At 36.1% G+C, this 27,005-nt stretch overlaps 1 protein-coding gene across 1 annotated transcript in view; it reads left to right on the top strand.

Annotated features, from left to right (window-relative positions):
- The window catches only part of LOC121327322 (ephrin type-A receptor 3-like), a 150,526-nt gene that overhangs the window by 97,243 nt on the left and 26,278 nt on the right, over positions 1-27,005 (top strand). Inside the window, exons 9-11 of the mRNA XM_041271280.1 lie at positions 14,367-14,434; positions 14,812-14,937; positions 18,825-19,010. Coding sequence (XP_041127214.1) covers positions 14,367-14,434; positions 14,812-14,937; positions 18,825-19,010 — 380 coding nt within the window. The remainder of the gene's footprint in view (positions 1-14,366; positions 14,435-14,811; positions 14,938-18,824; positions 19,011-27,005) is intronic.

The following is a 27,005-nucleotide window of genomic DNA, read 5'->3' as shown; positions in this document are numbered from 1 at the left end:
GATAAACTATTTTAGATTTGGCTGGCAAATGTAAAAAGGGTATCACATCTTGGCATGTTCATTAGTTTGTTTAAGGTTCCTGACTCCACAGTTTTTGGCTTAAAGGGCAGCTGAACACACCTACATATATTTGGAATGATTGTTTAAAAACATACGGTTGAAACGACACACTGCAATATGCAGATTTAGCCAGAATTTGAAAGCAGACATCACCATGTTTATCTAAATGCTGGTTTTTATTGTTGTTGCTTACCACTGTTGACAAAATGGATTAACCCTTGCTTATCTTGGCTTTAGGAGCTCATAAGCACTATAAAGAAAACAGTCACTCTTTATTTTAAGGGCTGTTTCTTAAGATTATTAACTGTTAACAAATATTGCTAATTTTTTTAGCTTATAGTTAGGGTTAATAAAAAAACAGATTTAATTTGCTAAACATTACTACAGTAACAATTTGAACCAGTTTCAAGCATATGATCGACTGGGTATAGATCATCCATAGGACTCTGGTGTTTGCAGTTTTAGCTGGCATATTACATTAACTAGCAGTTAACAAACAAATAAATAATGTACATTAACATGTTTATTAGCTGTTTGTTAATAATTAATAAACAACAACAAAAAGGCTCTTAAAATAAAGTGTGACCAAGAAAACGATTCCATGCTGCATTTTCTTTAAGATACTGTTGCATAATTTCATCAATATTGCATTTGTATTTGATAAATAACTTTATTTTGGCTTGACTTTAACCATCATGATATCTTACACATGGGAAGATAAAATTGTGGCACCTCAGATGGGTTTCACCTTGCTAGTGAGTCATTACTTCAGGCCTTTTGACATGACATCACATTCTTTCTTGGCAGACTGACCAATCAAAATTGGGTCTTTTTTAATTTGACAAAGCATAGTTTTAAGAGCAGACTGTGTGTTTGCAGTCTTCCAATCCCTGTTTTTCACAATAGGGTTAGAGACAATAAATTAAACCCAGCAGCAGGTGCAAGAGAAATTGAGTGAAATGCAATACAATGTTTGCAATGATGTTGTTCAGTTGGCCAGACAAATAAATAAACATTGACAGCTTTTTGTTAACATGAATAGGGAAATGGTGTAGATTATTAATATCATGGCTACAGAATCCTTTTAAGTATAGATTTAATTCAAACTGAGGTAGATATTGATTCAAGCTGATTCGGTTTGAAATACATGATGGAGGTCCAGTTGCTTGTGGCTACATCATAAAACCAACATGCTACTGTAATGGTCTGATATTGGAGAATTACATTGGCATTCAGACAACCCTCTCATAGTTAGAAAAATATCAAAAACAACACCTAAGCGAAGCAAGTAGTGCTCTCAACAGCCCGTAAACCCAAAAGGATTTATTTTCTTTCAATAGACACCTTAAATAAGCAGTCACAAGGGTTCAGTCCTTGTGGTGTAATCCAAGTTTCACTTTAGTTGTATAGATGGAAGCATGCCAGGATACTACTAGTGACTTTTTATCATCTTTTCACATCTGTATGAAACAGACATGGTTACTTTTGAGGAACTGTTTCTACTTAAAATAAAAAATAAACACGCATTTAGTGTCAAATCAGCCAAACAACAATTCCATGAAAAAAAAGCGTATGATTTATTTATTTATTTATTTATTTCAACTGTACTACTGGTCATTTGAACTGTATTGTTTGTAAAATGACTGCTAAACCTGCTGAATATTATCCCCCATTGAATGAAGCCATCTATTTATTTCACAAAGCAATTTAAGCTCAACAGCATTCTGTTTTAAGCAATTAAAAGGTGAATATGTATATGTAAACATTTTTTAAAAACGAAAAGTAATATATATATATATATATATATATATATATATATATATATATATATATATATATATATATATATATATATATTCTGTTTACAAAACTGATGCTTAAGTCAGCCTTCATTTGTGCAAAACTTGCATGTAAACAAACAAACCTGTTACCATACTTTTTTTTTTTTTTTACTGTGGTTTATAAAAGTCGCTTATTTTAGACTGTGTCAAGCCTTTTTCAGGTTAAACAAATCAACCTGTTCCATCAAGGTAAGCCATTTGTTTTTATTCATTAGGATGTCTCCAATTGTCCTTCGATTAACAGTGTGCCTCACCTTAGGTGAGAAAACATTTCCAAACATTTCTGGTTTTAAATGTAGCGTTGACTCGAGTCAGAGGTTAACTACACAACTTTGTTTAATTGGCCATGATTATTTCCCTGGCGCTACAAGGAGGGAAACGACAATACTTATATTTATGTTTGCTTGGCTTGGGAAGTTGGCGGGTGGCAGACATCAGGGTGACGATATGATGGATACAAATAGCACTGTTTTTATGTTGGTGACATTTGTTCAGAGAGAATAGCTGGTTGTATGCATGGGTGGCGTTATAAAGAGGGGTGGTATAACGCAGGACAACTGTACCAAGAAACTCCCAACTACATTCACCAAATATACCAGCCCTTTAGTACACACTATGAAGGCCAACAAATAAAACCCCATTTATTACATGTACAGTAGGATGAGAAAAAAGGTTTTTGCTCTCTGGGGAAAATTTAAACAATTTTGAATTCCTGTCTGGGTATTTCTTGCAGAAAGCATAAAATACCAGTGGACGGTTTTCTATTTAATGTTTTCTCCTCACCAAAGGAAACATCTTTACTTAAACCTCCTGCTTTCCATAGCTATATTGGCTCACATGCTGAACACAATCACACCTTCAATATAAACAGCTGTGTATGTAGTGTAAAACATTTGGTTTATTGTTCAGTTAAAGATACAAGCAAATAACATGGTTCTGGTATGGCTACATTTCCCTAAGGTAGTTTTAACTGCAGGAACACAGGCTTCCTCCCTTCCTGCTTGTCATGGTGTCATTATGAGATCCACAACAGAAGCCTAACATTACCTGCAAACACTTTTTAAAGGCAGATGGGCCACTGTAGTATTTATTTATTTATTTATTTATTTATTTTTTTTTTTTTTTTTGCACAATTAAAAGTTATTTTGGTTTGTTGTAATATTAATTTGGCTGTTCGTCTTCCTGCAGGTTGGCAGTACAAAGGGTGTACAATCAGAGTGGCTGGCACCTGATAAACTTAGCAGATGGCAAGGATTATTTTTTTTTTTAAGAATGCAATTAAAATATATTTGCATCACTGCTAATGATTTTGTTTACACTTGGTTAACGGGTTGAAAAATGTTAACATACCAGCCAAACGGCACTTTGCTGTCTCAGGTGTCTTTTAGACTGAGACATTATAAATGCAGCCTAAAATTAGTCCTGCGGAGCGTACAGACCATCTGTATTGCAGTCCTACTAGAGATTTTGTCTACACTGTAACAGTACTGTATATAGACACCCCCAAATACAGTTTCAGTTTTATAAGCCTAGGTTTAACATTTTATATTGTATAAATTACTTCAACAACAAATAGCATTTTTAGAGAGTAAAATAGACACATTGACTGGCAATTTACATGTATTATCTTGCCCTATATTCCCCCACTGGTCGATGGATAAACATCTTAAAAATGCCAAATGGCATGGACTTTTATAGATACTATTGGCCTGTTTTTTTTTTTTTTTTTACATGTCTCAGATGTTTGTATTCAGGATTTAGTTATGAACCCCTGTGAACATGTGGTTTACTGTGCGTGGTGATAGGGTGATGCAGGTGCAAGAACAGACATAAAGTTCACAGTTTAATTCCTCCAACCACTTTCACCGTTCAGAAATAATAAAGCTGGCTCTACCCAACAATGGGTATCACCAGCGTAAAAATGAAGGTTTACAGTCCCAAAATAATAATAAAGAAAACACAAACAGACACGTCTCTGGACAGGGCTCTTGGTGTAGGTGTGGTGCTGGAACAGTGATGTCGGCTAAGTGCAGGTGCAGAGAAGTTCGAGCTCCGTGCTCGATCAGACTGGTGACAGAAAACACACACGGTTGCAAAACAAACACCCACTTAGCTCCATCTCTCAAAACACAGTCCTCATTTCCTCCCATCAACCACAACAAAGGAACCGATCACGACGTCACGTCCCCCTAAAGTACCTACAGCCCCGCCCCCTCCGACAGCTAGTTCAATAGCGTCTCCTCCAATTGATGAATGAAACTTCTCTCACCTTACTAGGGCGATGACTCCTGGTACCATGACGTTGTCCCTTTCCTGAATGGCCGGCTTCCGACTCCCCCCGGAATGAACTGCCAAACCATTCAGTACGGGGCACATAATTCCTGCTGTGCAGTGCTCTCACAGGTCGAGAGGGAGATTGTTGATCCAGATTCATTCGCTCTTTGTCGCAACCCGTTTTCCATATCCTTTTGGCTGGGTTACAGATTAAGCGAAGCCAATAGTCCACTGAGATATCAACTCAAACCAAGCTATAATGGGAACAATGAGGCATTCTGCATTGGTCATTGCGGTCTGATTTATTACTGTACCACTATACATTCATTATTGTGTTGACATGTAAAGGAAAGATTTGTTCTGCATTTCCTGGGGTTCCTTTTCAGTTTTTAACAGTAGCCACAGACTCAAGAAAGTATAGCCTTGTAGTTTTATCTGCAGTACAATACACTACTATATGTATTTGATACACGAGTTTGGCTGGACGTAATTAGTCTGAGGAGCTGATATACTGTACTGTATCAAGAAATGGAGTCCCCTAATGGGATTGTGAAGTAATTGTATTTGCTTTGACCTACCATTTTTCTGCCGTTATAAGAAGAGAGAATTGTGGAAGCATAATGATGACTCTTTACAACAGAAGGGACATCCACTGCGATTGTAGCAATGCTGTGAGGGATTAGAAAAAAAAAGTGGAGCTTGCAAAAAAAATTCACAGAAAGACAACAGTCAGAGCAATTAATAAAACAAGGGATAGCTGTAGCTTTGACACCTGTCATCTCTTTGATTGCTGGGGTAAATGGGGCTGAACTTGATGGTCTTGTCCCTTCAGACCTATGGGGCATCTTATCCACCCAGCTGACAAGACAACACCAAGTGTGAGAAGCAGATGTCAGGATTAATTCACAGCCAGGCACTGTGTCCGATTGCTGGAGAATGGATGTTTAAGAGCTGGAATAAAGTGCTGCTACTGGGGTTATCATTAAGGGTATAACAATTCATTGTGTTGCAATGATTTCTTTACATGATGTATCATATTTTATATATCTGTATGTTTATTGTTTTTATTGTGGTACATGATCAAAAGCATGATAGAGCTTATTGTAGTCCACCAAATGGTTCTTGAATGATTAGTAATTACGATTTATTGGACGGTTTTCTGTCTTTATTAGATTAACAATTGGTGTTTCCAACATCTGAAGGCCTATTTTAAGTGAATAATAATAGGATACATATTCTACTCTGTTAGCTTTTTCATAGGAATAAAGTGGGTTGCATTGAGTGACACTAATCTCCAACCTCACTGGTTTTAATTAAAGTCTTGAAATAAAACAGAAATTATTTTGCTCCGACTCCATCTTATTAGCTGTAAACCACAAAAGAGATGATTAGAAATCTTCTTAAAGTATTCTCCCATCCGTACAGATGGAGTCAGTGTTAGTGCAAGCATAGGCTTAGGAAGTCTGCACAATAAGAGATAATTACAGAGGCATGTTCAAAGAAGGGATAACCTTATACAAAAACATATGAAAATGACTTGATTCTAAATAAAGAACTCCTATTGTTCCATTTAGTCTTGTAACAGTGCCTTTGTGTATGTAACTGATATTCAAGTGTGCTTGTGCTGGATTTTGACCTCACCTCTTGGGTCATCTCCTATTCTATTATCTCCCATTTTAAAAAGATTTGTTTTTAATTGAGTGTTGACTTGCGCTGCGCTGGATTAGGTATGAAACTGCATTGTGAAATATCATCAATTGAGGCAGAGCCTTGAGGGATGTCTAGATACAACTTACTATGCTGTATGTGGCATACAAAGGTGATAAATAGTCCACATCCACACTTGTAGAAGCATGCCCAATTCATCATAAAACCAGCGCCAGCTCTCTTTATTTACACGGTTGAAAGCATATACCGTGTCATTATCAGAATGAACTTATTTTTCCATGAAATAATAAAAGGCTTAAAGCTATACCGTATCATGCTAATAAAGAATGGTTTCTAATTTAAAACATGTAAATTAAAATATATGTTATATTTATCTGTGTGCCATTCTGTCTGACTGGTTTATAAATTACATGGGATATCCATTCATAGTCATTTGAAAATCTTTCAGCCTGACAGCCAGACTTGCATATTGCAGCCATTGCCCTTTCTACCCCTACTTATCAACCATATCCAATTGAGTTTTCTAATTTGGTGTACAGCAAAACCACATTACACTGCAAATAAGTAATCAAGTCCTGCCATGGCTTGGACTGTATTGTACAACATCTGGATCCTGTAAATGAGAAGATATGACATTCAATTAATAATGAATGCCAATCTGTATAAAGTAACTTATGTATTCCAAGAAATAAATCAGTCATCATATTATGGCAGGCCATAATAGTAAATATTACGAAATTGGTTATAGGGTGTAAATGTTGCTTGAATATGAATATAATGCTTACACACTTTCTTTTTTATTTAATGGTGAAAGACTGTTGGAGTAACTGTGGGATCTCCTTTGGTTTTGTAGCATTTAGGATTAAAAAAATGTACCACATAAGATTCTAAACTAAAAGAAACAATAAACAGAGGTATTGTCATGGGTTCAAATCAAACTAGAACAGCTGTTCCCCTTCAATTCGAAGAGGACCACTAAAACATTACTTATATAGGTATTTACTGAGCTCTTTATATCAGAGTTGTCGATAGGCCCATTCCTGGGGTGACATCTTCGATCCTGCCTGCCGAGGGATTAAACAGTCAGCTCATGGAAGTCTGGCCCCTGAATGGGATTGCTTGCCAGTCCTAGGACTATCTGACGCGGTCGTGGTCACGATGCAGAACACTAGGTCATTATACGCCTACAAGTGGAGATATTTTCAGAACTGGTGTCTAACTAAGGGTCACGACCCAGTCTCTTGCCCTGTGCCAGTTAACTTGCAGTTTCTGCAAGAACTGCTAGATGCTGATAGATTACCTTTTGAAGGTGTATTTAGCAGCCATTTCTGCGTACCTTGCCCCTTTGACTCTGTATCTCCGGTTGCACATTTCTTGGTAACCCGTTTTCTTAAAAGTGCTCGGCGAACTCCAAGGAGGGTCGTTATCCCCAAGTGGAGCCTCGATATTGTACTGGAGGCTCTCGTGAAGGCCCCATTTAAGCCCATACACTCCATGGAGTTGAAGTATCTGTCTATGAAAACAGCCTTTCTCTTGGCTATCACCTCCGCAAACAGTTTAGTGAGCTAGAGGCGCTGTCAGTACACAGCTCCTGTATGCCTATCTGGGACGATGGCAGCAGGGTGTCACTATGTACAAATGGAACTGCACCCTGTGTCCTCAGTAACAGCACAAGGATACTCTGCATACCAATGGTTAAAATGGTCTGGGGAAAACTGAAAAATAGTTCTCCAGTAAAACTCCAGTCAGTGGAAGATCAAAGCATATCTTCTTAACGGTGTGTTTATTTCTGACATACGTATTCTTTGTCATTTAGGGCAATTGTTAAAATTGAGTTTTTTTAGTGCACTTCTTTTTTATATTTCTCACTACATTGTATCTTTCCTTGGTGCTTATGCCAAAAATGGTGTTAAAAAAGGCATTTCAGAGTAAAATCTGTGAACTGATTCACTGGAGACCAAGACAGCTATGTCAGCTGTATCCAAAAACACAGTTATGCATTTTAATTTTTCTCTCAGTACTGTAGCATTACTGTATCATTTTTGTATAATTAAGTAATACACTGAAAATTCAACCAGGGAAAAGTCCCCAATTCTGAGGCTTCCTTCCTTAGTTGTTGCAATATTATCCTCCAATCAGCATTGCTGTTATACTTCTCAGTTAAATTACAACATCAGAGAATATATAAACAGATATTACAGCCAGGCATTTGACAGGGAAACAGGCTAGTGATCAGCCCGAAGCATTTTTAATTTATTTTTTATTTTTATATAAACACTATTGCCCCTAAAGTTGTTTTTTTTTTTACATATACAAAGTTAAAGATACAAGTTCACTAGAAAACTGCTAATCTCTCAAGTGTAATAGAAGGTCTAGTTCTAAGGTTAAGGTTCCTATTTTAAGGTTTTACCTAATGAGGCGATCTGAATGGAATTAGGGTTCAACTCACTCTTATAAGCATGCATATCTTCTTAACCTCAGGTCAAATTCCAAGAGTTACGAAAAGCTAATTACGAAGAACCAATTTATGATTTTATATTACTGTGTACATAAATAATACTGTATTTTCATGTTACCAGCTGCTTTACTGTGCTATTTCCTATGTGTGTTATCTACAGTACATGCAGATCTATTATGGACCCTGGTTAATTTCAGCTTTATATCAAGAGAGAAATGAGAATAGCCAAGTAAAGCACAAAAAGTAGATTGAAAATTTAAGAGCATGGGGAATACAAGGGATAATTTCGAAAAAGGGCTCCAGGCAAGTAAAACAGCATAACAGATCACTGTTCAGAATAAATACTGGTATAACATTCATTATCCCTTGCAATTCTGAAAAGAATGTTTCTCTGGCAAATCACTTCAATATGAAAAGCAAAAAAAAAAAAGAAAGTTGAGAAAAAGCATGAATCTGCCTGATCATTTATTCAAGGGCTTGTTGATGTGGTTCAGCTTTAAAATGGTTGTCCTTTATTATTTCTAGCCTGCATACAGGTTTATGGAGAAGGTGGTTGTTACCTTGATCAACGTCACACAGTTGTACTCCAAGCAGCCCAAAGAACAGCAGCAAATTCATCAAATGGCTGACTCTTGATTTAAGATGCTGCAAAGTAATTTTTAAAATCAGATACAACAATTATTTAGACCACACAAGAAACAGTGACAGCGTTGATTGTATTATAAAAACAGACATGTGCAATCACATCAGCTACTAAGACATAAATTCCATATTCTGTAAAGTGAAGCCTAATGTTCTAATAAACAGACGGTTATCATATTAAACTTGCAAGCCCTTGTAGCAGTGGCCATCTGACATGCAATTTCTGCAGTTACTGCTATCTGATGCCTTCATTTTAGTCCTGCCCTCTAACTCCCTTCCTTTAGTTTCTTTCCTTAAGGATGGAACTTTGCATTGATTAATACTGTAAATAAAACACCTTATTTTGAAAAAAAAAACAACCTGCAATGGTAGACTCTGGAGGAATGGAAGAAGGAATGGATTAGAAAATGTCTAGCACAGAGCAACTGTTAGCTTTACAATAACTGGCAGATATGTGGTTGTTTAATTACTGTTTTATTTGTAAATTAAGTGACAGGAAGACATTATCTCAAGTTAGCTCAACCAGCTCTTATTCTTGTAATATGTTGGCAGCTGTGGGTTGGAACTCTGATTGGCGTTATCATTATGACCAGAACCTAGGCTTTATTATAGTTTCACTAAAAAACGCAAGATAGTGGAAATTGAAATTCAGAAATACAAACAGATGTCTGCTGTTAAAGCTGGTTACAACTGTATTAGTATGCAAATTAAAAAGAAAAGGCATAGAATGTATGGTGTGCAGTAGAGCAGGGGTAGTCAATAAGTGACCCGCAGACCAAATCCGGCCTGCCAGACCATTTTGATTGGCCCGCCAAGTCATATGCCAATCTATGTTTTTACTTGCATTCATTTGGAAATGCTGTGAATATGTGAAACATAGTTCTCATGAGAGTATTGTGCGCGAGGGTACAGTGAACAGCATGAATGAAACAAAATGTACAACAGTATTACAAGCTTAAATAACGTGAAACTGCGGCCGTTGGCTGGTGTTGTCTGTTTTGTAAGCATCAATCTTTCCTATCTCTATGGCCAATAATCATCATTGGTAATTTGTTTTAAAACGCACCATTTAAATACAATTTTTATACCTTATGGTTCGAGTTTCGAAAAATCACCCTTCACAAAGCCAAAAAAAGTACCAGTACTACAAAGCCCTTTTTTTGTTATGTAGGTTTTCCAAGCCAATTAATAATATTACCAGTAAAACATAACAATGTTTTTCTTTTTTTTTTAAATGCATACCAGTCAATGTGTAGTTTTATTTTTATGGAGCATACTCCTAACTCAGGGAAAGTATACAGTATTTGTTCTCCAAAATGAACATTATTCATAGTATTAATATTAGTGTTCTGTTTTAACTGGCATATTTTTGCACCTGTAACTCAAGCTCCTTGAGGACCTACCACTTAAGTGAGATTAGAAATGTACCAAATGTAAAAGTACTTTTTTTTTTATTATTATTTCTAAGCAGTGGTCCAGATAAGATGCATGCCTGCCATTTTTTGCAGCTTTAATATTTTAACACAATAAATGTTCCATTTAAATCTAATCTTATTTTCTCTCACCTGACACTGTAGTGGTTAATAAAAGTATTCTTTCCAGATGCCAATTGTTCACTGTATGTAAATTAGAGCTGGACCCCATTGTGTCTCTGTAATGTACCATCAGTGCAGCACATAGTAGATGCAGAAGAGGCAAAGTCTTGGTCTTCTGAGGTTTCTCCCCACCTGAGGTCTGATTGTCACCTCCTGATTAATGGTCTAATTGGACACCCCTTGTAGCAATGTGTTGTGCCTAATAGGGCATGCTGGGCCCAGAGAGGGGTAGATGGCCAGTAATCAGAGGCACATGCTGTTTTAAGGAAGAGGGAAACAAATAAACAGATGCCCTCCCCCCAACCACCCCCATTTGCTTCTGATTTCAGATTATAAACAACGAGGGACAAGTTAAAGCCCATGGCAGTGGACCCAGACCTTTATTATTACGAACTGCCACAGTTGCTTAATGTAACTGACACCTTCCAATTGTTCTAGTTTAAACGGAAATGTTTTGCTTATTCGGCTGTGTAAAAGGTAACAACGAAGAGCAAAAGAAAAAGAAAAAAAGCTTAGTTAAGTTTAGTCCCGTGCCCACCCCTCCTCCTCGCAACTTTGTTCAGTAGTCAGCACATTTCAAAGTTTAATATCCAGAATGCCAGACAGAGTTTCACAGCAGAAGTTTCTTCTTCCAAACCAGCATCAATGTTCCTGCTCAAAATCCATTCTCGCTCAAGGCAGCTAAAGTATAGATCAGGTTTGTGGAAACATGGAACATTATTATTTAACTGACAGCTTGTACCAGACGCATTGATTCTGGTGAGGATTTAATGGATTTGAAATTAATTATAGTTTATGTTATAAAATGGTGATGGATTGTTGTTTCAATCACAACAAGCTTGTTTTGTCAAGGAATTGAATGATGCAGTATTGGACTGTATTGAGCAATAATGACACATGTATGCACTTTATCTCTGTTAGTGGAGATGGGTGTCATATGTTAATGTATATATTAGCTGTATATTATAGCTCAAATAGCTTATCTGGTTATAACAGCTAATTCTGTACACTATACTTAGTGTTCCGCGTTTCCGGTTTATTCCAAATTTTACCGAAAAATTGCTGGATTTTTTTTAACAGTAGGTTTTTACTATTGTCTATTAGTCAATCTTTTCCAGGTACTGTTTTCTAGGGAATGCACAATGTTTTCAAACATGGTTCTCTGTCACTTCACAAATACATTATGACCTGATCAACTGCTGGTAACTACTAGCTTGTCAAAAAAACTAAATTGAAATGCACAAAAATATAATATTTTGAGTGGATGAGGAATGGGGAGAAAACATAAATCAGTTTATGAATATTTAAAAGAAAACAAATGTTTCCAAGTATACAAAAAGCAAAAATAACAAGTGGGTCAGATGAGGCAGAAGATGCATATCAGTGCAAATACTGCTGCACTGAGGTAGATGTTCATGCTGACAATAAAAGAACATACAGAAACATAAGCAACACATTCAACTAAAATAATAAAGTGAACTGAGAGACAAGCAATCAGTTTATGAAGCATTTACACACGCTTTAATAAAGAAAGTGCAGAATGACTGTGTTAATGAGTTTGTCAGAGCGCTGTGCTTTGCTGGACAGTCACTGTTTATTGCAGACTGAAGAGAGGTATGCATTGGTGACTTTGTGCGATGGTACTGTCTATCAGCTAAAACACTGCCAATCTTAATTGTAAATATTTGACAGAAAATGGTGATGCTTTGGTAAACTTATGGAACGCATTGATGGAATGTCCAGTGTGATGGATGGATGTCCAGTGTGATGTTTAAAGCATCTCCCGATGGTTTGCACCACCCAGTTCTGTCAATTTGATTTTATTTTCATGATTTCAAGGCGAATAAACTTGGCTTGTTTTGTGCTGATGTCAGGTTCATACCTTCTGTACATACTATTTCCGTCAGCACAGCAATTGCCCAAACGTTCGCAAAGTACCAGCTACATGGGAAAATATGGCCTCGACTTGCACAGATTCTGCTTCATCATACATGCCAGGGACATTAAATTTAATCAGAAACCAGAACTGCTATGCAACATATTACACATGTAAAGTGTGTATACTGAGATTCGTTTCCCCTGATTTTTACCGGTGTTTCAATTAAAAACTATATTTCCTATTTTAGTATATGTAAAATACACTCCGAAAAATTCCTAGATTTTTTTTTTTTTTTTTAAAGATAAAAACCAAGAATGCAGAACACTAACTGTACTATTCTGTCTACATCTACATCTTTAATGCACATTGAAACATTTAATAATATTTTGTGACACTGGATTGGGGCGATTACAGAGAAACAAAGTTATATAAAATGATGGAGAAAGAAAATTGATTTATGTTATATTTTATTTTTGGCTTATGTCATACTGTCATTTTCAAGTGTACATTAAAATTTTAAATTAAATTTGAGCTCAGAGTTATTGAGCGCACTATAACCACCCTCCGTTCACAGTGGGGATCTGCTGCCTTCCTCATATTTTCTACAGTCTCGTAAAAATGTGCTCATTAGAATGGGGTACTTTTCACTCAAACCCAGGTTGTCTGACATTCAACATGTTTTTTAAATATTTAAATAGAAGAGGAAAGTACAAACTAAGAACCATCAAAACATCTTAAAATGTAAATGTGTCTTGCCAAATCTGCAATAAAACATTAACATAATGAAAAATAACCTCACTTATTGGGTTACATTTGAAAATGAACTCCTGCTCGCAAGAATGAAGGACCAAATTCTAGTAGAGAACAGCAACATTATCGGAGGTGATTACAGGGATATGGAAATCTATGATCTTCTGTGCCACATTTATTCTGAAGCAGTGGTTTTAATAAAAATCTAGCTCATCAAAGCAGGATTTGGTCCATTAACAAGTCATTTTATGTATAAATGCAACAGGACAAATGTATTTTTAAATAGTATTTGTATTTTTTAATTAACCTGTAAAAAAAGGTGATGGTGATTATTTGGTATCATGTGGCTTTTCAATTAACAAATACTGTTACTGTACATGTTTTACTTAAGATTGGTATTTCTTGTAGAATTAACAGCACAAAACACCAGACCAATAAAATCACTTGACATAAGTGTTATTTAGCAGTTCTAAATATCCATGCTAATAATACCCTGGACTTTTTCGATATCATGTGTGGAGATTTGTTCTTGTTTTAAAATTATGCATTATTTATAGCATTCACAGCAAAAATAAATACATCTGATTAATAACCTTTATCCATAGGAAAGTTTAATAAAAATGTAAATGGGCACTTAAGCAAAGCATGGGTTTTAATTGTAGGCAGGCAAGAGGGTGGCTGATACATAATTTGAATCTTACACTATTTATTTTTTTTAAATACAGGGTCCGAAAAGGACATACTGTATTGGAGCAATTGCATGTTTTATCGTCTCTGCTGCTGCAGGGTAGACATTAGCGTTTAAATGAATGATTACATTTATTCTGATGGAGTAAAAGCAGAAGAAAACTACAACCATAAAATAGTGTATACAGTACAGCAGAACCATAAAAAAACAAACAAAACAGTGTGATCTAGATCCACAGGATTTAGACGCTCATAAAATCAGAAGCCACTATTTGTTATTCTTTAGATGAACCACCCATACATCCCCATACACCGTTTTTAACATTTTCATCACAGAAGCTTTATCTTACTTTCAAAGCAGTGTATGTAACAAAGCACTCTGGAGCTCCTCTATAATTACTCCCATTTCCTTGTCTTATCCAACAAGCTATGAACACAACATTACCACTGTATAAGCCAATACTGATATGGGGTACAGCAGATGCATACCTTCTTCATATTTTGCTTTGCAGGCATTGTGGCTACATCAAAGCGAAACAAGATCCAGATGAGGAAAAACTGCAATTCCAGCATGGTCGAGGTAAGCATTCAGGTAGGGTTAAGTTAAGAGGTACTGTAAACAGGCACCATTTCAAATGTGTTGCTCGTGAGAAATAATTGAATAAAAAACACACATGCTCATTGGAAGCACATGCTAAGAAAGAAAAATGCATTGGATCTTCAAAATATCAGGGGAAAAAAATCTTCAGGGGCAAAGCACTTAAGCAGAGATGGTGATAAATGAAATCTCTTGTTCTCTAATGCCTATTTGCATTACAAAATTGCAGTTTAATGCCTGCCCAAGAAAATGCTTAATGATGTTGAAAATGAAGCTGTATCTCCCTTGACTAAATGAACAGGTTCGTAATGGACTGACTGACACATTTTCTTTTTCTTTTTTTTCTCTCTTCTTGACAGTGAAGCTGCCTGGGAGCAGGACCTACATACACCCACACACTTACGAAGACCCCAATCAGGCTGTCCGAGATTTTGCCAAGGAGATTGAGGCATCTAGTATTCGAATTGAGAGGGTAATAGGAGCAGGTAGAGCAATATGAAACTTTTTTCCAAAAGCATGTTACTATGTAAAATTGAATTGTACCTCCAGATTCTAATTCTTTCAATAACTAGTGCTAACATATGAACAAAGCTTCATTCCAAATCGATTCTCACCTTTAAGATGGCTTGTTTTATTTTTGTATTTAAATTGTTTTAAACATTTGTATTTTTTTCCAGTAAGGCCCTTAATGTTATTTGTCCATTATTTCATTTTATTGCATAAGCTGTACTTTTTTTATTTGTACAATTCTGATCTTGTCAAGGCCACTTTTTAATTAGATGTACACCGTATCTCATATAGATCAGTGATGATGATGGTTCTGTAGTTTTAATGGCGTGCCCCTTAAACTACCTCTGTACAACTTCAAGAGCCGTGTGTTAATAATCGCAAACATATATTTCAGTTACACTCATTAAAAAATGTCCTTGGGCTCCAGTTCTTTTCAGGGTCCTGATGATGATTAAAAAAATAATAATAAAATAAAAAATAGAGGATTTAATAGGACTTGACTCCAGGGTGTAACAGTCTTTTATCAGTGTTAAGAATAGCCTTGAACATTAAAGATAGGTCATCAAAGATGAGGTTTAAATGTACTTTGACTACTTGGGCTGTGGACTTCAGTCACGTTAATAATGTAAGTGGCTTAATGACTCACCCATGGGGGAAAACACCAGCACATTAATACAGTTAAATAATGGTTATATTATGAAATGTCACTGTTAGGATCAGTGAAGTAGATGGTCTCTTTGTGAATATATTTACTTACAGTATGTACAAACTAACAATGAAAAAAAATGTAGATCAGAATCAGAAATCTTAAGTACAATTATATTGCACAATTATGTACAGTATATTTTAAACAAAAAACATGGTGTGTTCTAAAAATCTTCAGTAACACTATTTTAAGCACTACATATTAGGCATACATGTATTATTTACTTATTTGTGACTAATTAGCAATGCATCAAGTATAGCCTCCAATAAGGGTTTGTTAGGTACTTATGCTTATTCTCAAACATGCCTTACTAACAGGTTACTAGACAGTAATAAAGGATTTGCATATCTTACATTGAAGTGAAGACTATTATTGGCCATATTAGGTCCTACTAGCTGCTTGTATATGATTAATACCTTGGTAATAAAGCAGCAAAACAAAGTGGACCATGCATTGACAACACTCTATCCCAGAGTTGGACTTTGTTTCAATAAAGGGCTTATTAGGAGGATGTTGGTCACTAGTAGAGTTTTGCAGCCCCTATTCTGAAGTGAAGGTTTAATATTTATTAAGAGCTTATTAGAAGCATATAGGTCATTAATAAAGGGTTTTGGAGTAAAGGCTTCTTTTACATTACTTAAGAAGTTATTAGCAGCATATGTCATTAATACAGTTGTGATCTAACAAATAATGCACAAAAAAGCAATTATCACAAGGGCATCTTTAATTAGTTGTGCAAACTGTATACTACTAAGTGAAGACTCCAGGCACCTCATGACGCTCTTACTCACATTAATGAACCTGACAAAAAAAAAAAAAAAAAAAAAAAAAAAAAAAAAAAAAAAAATTCTTTTAATTAGGAATGTGTTTTTTTTTTTTTTCAAAACTGTTAAAACATGTAACAAATTGTTATATAATTATCTTCCTAGTAAAACATAACAAAAGGAATAATTTTTTTTTTGTACAATAATACCTGAAAATAAATCTAAATTTTTTATAAATGTACCAGGTGCAAAGATTTTGATTTATTTTCGGGTATTATTGTACCAAAAAATGAAGGTAAAAAAAGCGTATTCCTTTTGTTATGAGATATTGGGGAGTTATAGAGGTGGTCTCCTTTAAGAAGAAAGGTATGCTGGGATATCAGCAGATCCCTTGTCAGCTGAAGGCAAAGAAGAATGACTGGCACTGTAACATTTGTTCAAATTTATCTTTGTTATGAAAAGTATTTTTTATTGAAGTACATGTTTAAAAAAAAAAATAGTTGGTACGTTATACACACAAACATAAGTGCATTATTTTTACTTTAAGTATATTTAAAAATCTTGGCAAAAATGGTGCGGTCATGAAAAAATAACTTATTTGTGATATGTACCTTTTAGTATGACTTTTGTCATACTAGTCATACTCTGCATTCACTATCTTCTAGGTAGTCTAACTTTGATAAACCCTATAATACATCCTATTACCATCTCCAATTATGCTCTGGTTAGTTTTATCCTATCCCTGAATTCATATCAACATAGGTCTGTGAGATGGAGATTCAATACCTCTCTACTATCTGACCCTGCCTACTTCTTAAAGGAATGGTCTGAATTCTTGGAATTCAATGATACCCCTGATTGCTCACCTTCTCTGCGAAGTAGTGCTTAGGGGAACGATAATTGCCTTTAGCTCCATGAGGAAAAAAAAAAAGAAAATGAAAAGAGAAAAATGCTAGAAAATAGCGTAAAATATTTCTTGTATTAATGATGTCCACAGGCGCTTACTACAGGCTAAATTAAAATTATTTTATTCCAATCTATAGAAACCTGAATCCGAACCTGAGAGCCAAAATAAAAACCCCCCCCCCCCCCCCCCCCCCCCCAAAAAAAAATGATGCCCCCCCCCCCCCCCCCCCCCCCCCCCCCCCCCCCCCCCCCCCCCCCCCCCCCCCCCCCCCCCCCCCCCCCCCCCCCCCCCCCCCCCCCCCCCCCCCCCCCCCCCCCCCCCCCCCCCCCCCCCCCCCCCCCCCCCCCCCCCCCCCCACCCCCCCCCCCCCCCCCAGTAATCATAGAAAATCTTGAAAAATGTTATACATTGCACCAGTTGGTGCTGTATCTGTTTAGGAATGCAGAATGTATCTGACCTTTTCTGGAAAAAAATATTTCCAATTTTACTGGGAAAATAATTATATAGCAATTTGTTACAAGTTTTAACAGTTCTTTTAAAAAAAAAATAAAATAAATTCATAATTAAAAGGATTTTGTCTGTTTTTCTTTTTTACTTCAACTTATTATTTATTATTATTATTATTATTATTATTATTATTATTATTATTATTATTATTATATTGTCAGGTTCATTAATGTGAGTAAGAGTTTCATGGGGTGCCTGGAGTCTTCACTTCAGTATACAGGTTGCACAACTGATTAAAGATACACTGGTGATAATTGCTTTTTGTGCATTATTTGTTAGATCAAAACTCTATTGATAACTGATATGCTGCTAATAAGTTCTTAAGTAATGTAAAAGCAGCCTTTACTTAAGAATAGGTGCTGCAAAACTCTATTAATGACCTGTGTGCTTCTAATAAGCTCGTAATGATTTAAAAAGAAACCTTCACTTTAGAATATGGTCCACTTTGTTTTGCTGTCTTATTACTAATGTATTAATCATATCCAAGCAGCTAGGAGGACCTAATATGTCCAAGAACGGTCTTCACTTCAGTATAAGACATGCAAATCCTACATTAATGTCCAGTAACCTGTTAGTAAGGTGTGTTTGAGAATATGCATAAGTACCTAACAAACCCTTATTAGGAGTCTATACATGACGTATTATGTGTGAATTAGTCGCAAATAAGTACATAATAAATGCCTAATATGTAGTGCTTAAAATAGAGCGTTACCTAATCTTCTTTATTACATATCCTAAAATCATATAAAAGTGGTTATTTCTTGCCCACTTCCAAACATGTGCTGTGCACCTCTTCAATATTGATCACCCAACTGAAGAACAGATGGTGGAATCATCAGTATTCTATAAGAACTGTATAAGAACTCCAGGTCAGATCGCCTGTGTTTCCGAGAAATGTCAAAGGGTTGAAGAAAGTAGAAATGGAACTTTGAGAGGTCCAAATGGAACATTGTTTCATTCTCTTTTCAATTTCAACAGGCGAGTTTGGGGAGGTGTGCAGCGGTCGCCTGAAGCTTCCCAGCAAGCGGGAGATTTACGTGGCTATCAAGAGCTTGAAAGCTGGCTATTCGGATAAGCAGAGGCAGGACTTCCTGAGTGAGGCCAGCATCATGGGACAGTTCAACCACCCCAACATTATCCGACTGGAGGGAGTCGTAACCAAGTGTAAGTAAATAAGCTTATATTGTTTTTAGTACAATGTACAAGCCCAGAAAGAGGCCTTTTTTGATGAAACCCCACAAAATGTCCTGACAAGCAATACACAATGCCCCAACTCCACCTTTTTGGCTACCCCTTGGTACTATCTGTTGTGAGCGATCTATTCTTGTCCAGCTGGCCAGGTGGTGGACCCTCAAACCAAGCTGGTTTGAGGAAAGTGTTAATTCTATATGTTGCTTAATCACATTATTATTATTCAAACGTTATTATTCAAGTGTTATGCCGATTTGTCCTGATCTACTGAATAAGGACTAACTTTGCCTTCTCCTGCTTTCTGAAGCTTGTGAACACATGGCAGTACAAGTCTCAATTGTGTCTGGTTTTCCTTTTTTATATCACATCTTTATTAACATACAATAACACTTTTTTAAATATAAATGTTTCTATTGATTCTTTTTTGTACTTCTTTTGTAGATATCTTTATATGCGTATATTTTAGAGCTTTTCTCTTCTTGTTCATATAAAATGTTTTGGACAGACTGTCTTTACTTTTGCCTTGATCAAAGTCTTGTCTTCAGAAAGTCATTTCAATTTTGAAAAGGAAGTGGGATGGTAAAACAAATATACAGATAGTATATGAATAGCATAGGTTACACTGTATCAAAGACACTAAAGACTATTACAAACTCAGGAATCAACAATCCTGCAGAAACTAGTTATACAGCAGTGCACCTCTCTTGCATATTTATAATGTGATGAATATGAATAATTTTAAACTGCTAATTGGGTGCATTTCTACGATCATGAATATTGAATAGTAAGCAGTTGATTTTTTACATTTTTATTATTTTTTATTTTTGCTAATTGCATTTTTTCTTCTTGGATCTCAAACTCTAATGCTGGCCTTCTAAAATGTTGGCTTGCATAGTAATCTGTACTGATTCTATCAGGGAAAGGAAGGTTCTAAAACAAACTGAACATCTGTATTTTAAACTCTCCCCAATGTCTTTTCTAGGCATGTTACTTCTGAGAAATGCAATGGGAATGTGCAAGTTTAACCTTAAGTTAACTATCTCACACACATATATCCTAGTAATAAAAAGAAAACCGCAAGTGTATTAAATAGTATTTGATTAAACTTGATGACACAACTAAATACTAATACAATAACATATTCATAAGGCAGCTTATTAAATTACATTTGAACTTTAACTTAATTTCAAGCAATTATTTAGAAAGTTGAACTTGAGGCTAAATCCCAAAGAAGAATTAGAAAAGAGAGCAAATGGTATGAGCTTATAGAAGGCATAACTGTTTGTTACCTACACAAAATGAACCCCCAGAAAAGGGAGAATGCAGTTGAGAGATGGCTTTCATCCAGTGCGAACTGATACCAAAGATAATTGATGGCGAGGCAGAGTAATTTCACAGATCACAGCACAGGTTACCCAGAATGGGGGGAGGCTGCATGTGGCAGTGAATGTGTGGGCAGGTCAGCCAACTCTGGCACATAACTGAGACTCAGCTGTCATTTTCACATATCCCCACATTTAATTAATGGAAGTAAGAACTGAAACGAAAAAAGAATTGAAACAAAAATGGGTAGGGATCTTTTTCTTTTTTGTGGGAAAAGTGGAATCAGAACAAATGACTTATTTGGAAATCTAAAATGGAAAAAATTATATATATACACACACACACACACACACACACACACACACACACACACACACACACACACACACACACACAACGTATTACTTAGAATTAATGCCGCCCTTTAATTAACGCCTCTCTCAATAAAGAAACATAAAGGTATGTGCTCAAAAAATAAAGAAACACGCAACTCTTGCTATGTACATGTTCCACCCCCAAAGAGATTGCAGCCTCAATCCACCATGTAATACAAACTAATGTACAAACATCTTAGTAAGCAAACTGTATTTTATGGTACAGTCCTGACAGACAACCCAAGATAAACTACTTACAGCACAGAGGTCCTTCACATCCAGAGTTCACTGCCAGCACAGCCGGGGATAAACACGGTCTGTTTACCTCGACTTCAGCTTGGATGGTGAAAACTTAAACTCAGAGGAACTTAGAGCTTTGCCGTTCACGCTATCCGAAAGCTGACCGAAGATATCTTCTTGTAGGGAGTTTAGTTGTTTTGTTTTTTATTCAATTGGAATTTTACTGTACTGTACAATTATAGCTATACAACAACTTGCTTACTATCTATGAGAAGGTTTAGTTTCAGTTTCTCTTTCAGAGAAATTACAAACAAGCAGGTTAATTACAGTGAGAAAAAAATAAATAAATAACTGAGTAGGATATGTTTTACTTTTAACAGAAATCAAAACCGATATTCATAGATAATTTTTTTCGATAAGACAAACAAATGTAAATGTACTGTATTCAAGCCCCAAAAACACACAAGAGTAGTGTTGCAGATCAGAGCCTATCGCAGCGCCGCTTCTAAAATGCCTTAAATCACATAATAAAATATTGCAGCGTTTGTAAAGCATAGTATTATTAATAAAGGTCACCCTTGTATACTCGACACTCTTGTTTAAGGGCCGCAGTCATTCTGATCAATTTAAAATAAACGCAGCAGCGCCAAATTCAAGTAATACGATAGAGAGACAGAGACACACACACAGGCTAACTTCACTATAACAAACACAGGTGGTTAACAAATTCAAAGATATCGCTAATTCAAAGATGACCTGTTGTAGTACGAATGATGCAGGACGAATGTAATTGTTGCCTGTCTGTCATCTTCACACAAACTGCAACCAGGCAATGGGCGTGAGGATATTTTTTTCAAGAGAAATGAAATGTAATTACTGTATTCAGCATGTAAGTGTACATTCTTTCTTTTTTCATTTCTTTGCTGTTTTCTCATAAACATACCGCAGGGGCGATTAGTGTTGGTGTAATTTATACGTGGAAACAGGTTTGTTTTGTGTGCTTGTTTTGTGCTTGATCAAATTATTGTTTACAGACTGGCACTCGATTAAGACTTGCTGCCTGCTAGGTTTGGTTGAGAGGAAGGGCAGCGAGTGATTGGCTGTGCCGGTCTTCATTCAGCAGGTGGGTGGGTCTCGACTGACTGTCCGTCAATATAAAAACATCTGATGGGGATCGTTCTGGGCGACTGCAATGCCATACTACAAGGGCGCGCTGTGTATACTCATATATACTGACTACTGCATGGGTTACCCAGGGTCAGGGTTCCAGCATTCACGCAAGAAGAAACTGCGGCCACCGGCGGTCATGTGTATACCCGGTGGGGTAGGAACGAAGCTTTCAGGCAACGAAGCTTTCAGGCAACAGTCTACAGTATAGAGAGAATTGGATTCCAGCGGTACCTCCTGTTTAGGGGAGTAGCGCTAGCCATTTTTAAAGGTGCCTTTTATTTGTATATTTTGTACTGTTTTGTTTTGCATTTTTGTACACCTTGCTGTATTAATCCTCTGTGCTTTACCATCACTGGTAACGTCACATGACCACCTTTTGTTTACTTTCATTTATTTTTGTGAATAAATCCTGCCCGCCTATACCGGCGTTTCAACTCCAACCCCAGTCGTCTCTCTGTGTGCTTAATGAGTGGCTACCCACACACGTGACACGAGGAAGACCCTGTCGCATGGTGTTACGTCTCTCTGTTCCGTCAACAACTGTGGCCCAATACGGAAAAATCTCAAACAATATCTGTATTGTCACGCTATGTTCCTCCTTCCTGCTCTTACATTCCAGTCAAAAAACCTACAGTGCCAAGTCATGTGTGTATTATAAATGAAATAACAGTACAACACTAACACTTTTAACATTAGGATACTTTTACCATTACAGAATAGGTCCATTTTTTAAATGTGTAGTGTATTTCTGTACTATTCCAACAATAGTTTTACAATTTAGGATATAGTATGTCCCAAAAATGTAAAACCTAGCTAGCAGTTTTACGTGTTACATTTCATTGCCACAATGTTACAGCCCACTTTGTTTGTGACAAGGTTTTGATCAAATAAATTTGTGGATTCCAGGAGATGCTGTCTCACTTATATAGATATGTATACATACCTACCTACCTCACTCGCTGAGAAGCTCAGGAGCTCAGCACATTGAAGTCAATACCTCAGTTAAGGGGAAATGTATCCTTATGTGTTATACTTAAACTTAATGTATCCTTATGTGCTATACTTAAACTTAATCACTGTGCCTTCAGTATTTTGCAACAGTTGAAGTGACGGTTGGTACACTGACACAAAATGGAAGAAAGTAAACTAAATAACTGATATAAGCAGCCCACAGATCACTAAAATTAAGAACAGGATTTATAAAGGGCATGTAAACTCAACAGATGTGTTTTACAAAGTGTCTGTAAATTGTAAAATATTTTCTATCTATAAAGTGTTTGCAGTAGGCTATATTTCCTGTCATGTATAATGCAGCACTGTGATCTATTTTGGGCTAATTGTAGACGAAATAGGCTAAAATATTTTAAGTCCTAACTTGAACAACAATGTATCAGCATGATGTATTTGTATTTAATTTATTACTGGTAGCCTGTAGACTAAAATAAAAAAGAAAGGGCACTATTAATTTGATTTGTAGCCTACTACTGTACTGTATAAGCCTATTACAGCTTTACATTTGTACATTGTGTAATGTGTACAGAGAACAGATTAATGTTATTTTATTACAATGACTTGTACATTTAAAATAAATACAAGTGCTGTTTGTTTTAAACTGGACAAATCGACATTTCGGAGTTGGACAACCTGTCTTGTTTCCTTGCATGCCATTTTTTTTTTTAGCGAGGGACTACCTTATGCTGTTGTCCTTCCTGCACTGCCGCTGACATTGACATTCCAGAGGGTGTGTATTAGGACTGATATTTTCTTTTGTAAAGCAGAAAAACATAGATAGACAGATATTAAAGTATTAAAATTAAAGTACCATTGGTGCCTAAAACGCAACTCCTGCAGAGCCATCGCACAAAAATACAATACATGAAAAGTGAGAAAAACAAACAACTATTATTAATCCTTATCAGGGGAGGGGGAAGGCATTGCCATCGGTAAAACATTGATTTATCAAAATGTATGGCGGCTAAACATCACACAGGACTGTCAACAGATAAACAATATGAATATAAAAAATAAAGTCACTAAATATTCTTACCTACAGTTGGTTTCGTCTTAACGAACTGCGTTATAGATTGGTTTCTTCTTTTTATTTCTGAGTATGTACAGTACCGAACTGTACACTAAATAATAAACGGGACGAGAACAAACAATGGGATTGGATCCGAATTCACTGGAGTCAGATCGTAAGAAGGTGTTATACTAAGCGGATCTGGATCAGGCTCCACTGATCCATAATCTGGATCCAATTTTGGAGCTACATGCGGAGTAACTAGGGATACTGAACAATGAGAAGCAAATATGTCTGTGGTTTCAATATCCCGGCTGTAATATATACAGCCTGAGATCACAGTAATGTTACGAAGAAATGGCAAATAAATAAGAAAATAATAATAATACCATGAATACATGTCGATTATGCCACTCTTAGAAATAAAAGTGGGCACATTATTAAAAATAAATCTTTAGATATACAGTATTTTTGTAGGGAAGAACCGTAGTTACCAACAGGGGACTGTAATTTACAAAGCAACACTCAGATAGTCTTGTGTTATTAAAATATAAAATTTGGAAATAAAGTATTGTTGTGCAAATTGGTGTTTCTTGGGGAAAATAATCTATGCATCAAATTTGTTGTCTTTCTGAATATGTATTTACTCCTGTGTCAGTCAGTTTATATATATATATATATATATATATATATATATATATATATATATATATATATATATATATATATATATATATATACACACAGTGCCTTGCAAAAGTATTCAGACCCCTGACCAATTCTCTCATATTACTGAATTACAAATGGTACATTGAAATTTTGATCTGTTCGATATTTTATTTTAAAACACTTAAACTCAAAATCAATTACTTTAAGGTGACATTGGTTTTATGTTGGGAAGTATATTTAAGAAAAATATATTTCCAGGTTGTTCAGATTGGTTGGACGATGCTTGTGGACCGCAATTTTCAAATAGTGCCACAGATTCTCAATGGGATTGAGATCAGGATTTTGACTGGGCCACTGTAGAACATTCACCTTTTTGTTCTTGAGCTACTCCAATGTTGCTTTGGCCTTGTGCTTGGGATCATTGTCCTGCTGAAAGGTGAATTTCCTCCCAAGCTTCAGTTTTTTAGCGGACTGAAGCAGATTCTCTTGCAGTATTTTCCTGTATTTTGCTCCATCCATTCTTCCATCAATTGTAACAAGATGCCCAGTCCCTGCTGATGAGAAGCATCCCCACAGCATGATGCTGCCACCACCATACTTCACTGTAGGGATGGTGTGTGTTGAGGCATGGGCAGTGTTAGGTTTGCGCCACACATAGCACTTTGAGTTTTGGCCAAAAAGCTCTATCTTGGTCTCATCTGACCACAAAACCTTTTCCCACATCGCAGCTGGGTCACTCTCATGCTTTCTGGCAAACTCCAGACGTGCTTTCAGATGGTGCTTTTTGAGTAATGGCTTCTTTCATGCCACCCTCCCATATAGGCCAGTGTTATGCAGAGCTCTTGATATGTCTTGACAAGTCTCCTTCTTGTTTGAGCGCTGAGTTTTGAGGGACGGCCTTTTCTTGACAGTGCCTGGGTGGTGTGATGCAGCTTTCATTTCCTGATTATTGATCCAACTGTGCTCACTGGGATATCCAAACACTTGGATATTATTTTGTACCCTTTCCCTAATCTATGCATTTGTATTACTTTATCTCTAACTTCTATAGAATGCTCTTTGGTCTTCATTTTCCTTCAGATTCACAGCCTTACCAATGATCCTTCAACAGTGGGGTTTTTATCCATAAAATGTGACAGCAACTTTAATGATTCACAGGTGGAGGCCAATGGTAAGGTAATTTTGTCCTCGTTAGGGCAATTCCTTTCATCGGTGCAAACTGGGAGCTTCCACAGCACAGGGGTTGAATACTAATGCAAGCAAGATATTTCAGTTTATGTTATTTTTCTTAAATTATATAATATAATATTTCCCAACATAAAACTAATGTTACCTCACAATAATTGATTCTGAGTTTCAGTGTTTAAAAATACAATATCAAACAGAATGAAATTTCAATGTACCATTTGTAATTCGGTATTACATAGTATATATCAGTATATGTATGTGTGTGTGTGTGTGTGTGTGTGTGTGTGTGTGTGTGTGTGTATATATATATATGTTACCTGTTATCTATCCATCTGTTGGTTTATCTGTAGGTTGTCTGATGGTTGGTTTAGTCCATCAGATCAATCTGGATCTGCAACTATTAACATACTACACATATACCAATATTCTTCTGGTCACTGATATCTCAATTATTCTCTTTGGTGTTTGTATTCAGAGTAACATTACTAGAAAAGATACCAGCTACTACTAAAATAAAACATCCCATGACTAGAAACTGATTACTCTATTTTTAACAAAATTGGTAAATAAGGTATTTTCCACAAGTTCTGCTGTACAGTCACATATTTTACTGAAAATACTCTAACTCTGACAGGCAGTCATTCAATTACATGCATTTATGCTTGATTAAAAAATAATAACCTTGCAAGCTAAAGATAAAGTTCTAATGAAAAAAACCCAGAGTTGCACATATGCTATTAGTTATGTAAATAGAAACGTTATTTTGGCTTACAGTTTATGAAGTACTAATTAAATGTTCTTAAAATGAACACTTAAAGCTGTATTCTGGTACTCTTTTCTACTTGGCAAAACTATGATGTCATTGGGGTATTTCTATTTCAATATGTGTTTTATAGAAATGCTACAGACCAGGCCAGACCTTGAGTTCGATGACTCTTAGACACTGCATTCACATTCAATAAATCAAGGGATTAGTTCTGAAAA

The sequence above is a fragment of the Polyodon spathula genome, chromosome 14, assembly GCF_017654505.1.
Source record: "Polyodon spathula isolate WHYD16114869_AA chromosome 14, ASM1765450v1, whole genome shotgun sequence".
Lineage (NCBI taxonomy): Eukaryota > Metazoa > Chordata > Actinopteri > Acipenseriformes > Polyodontidae > Polyodon > Polyodon spathula.
Note: the sequence above shows the minus strand (reverse complement) of the source record. Positions and strands in the feature narration are given on the sequence as shown.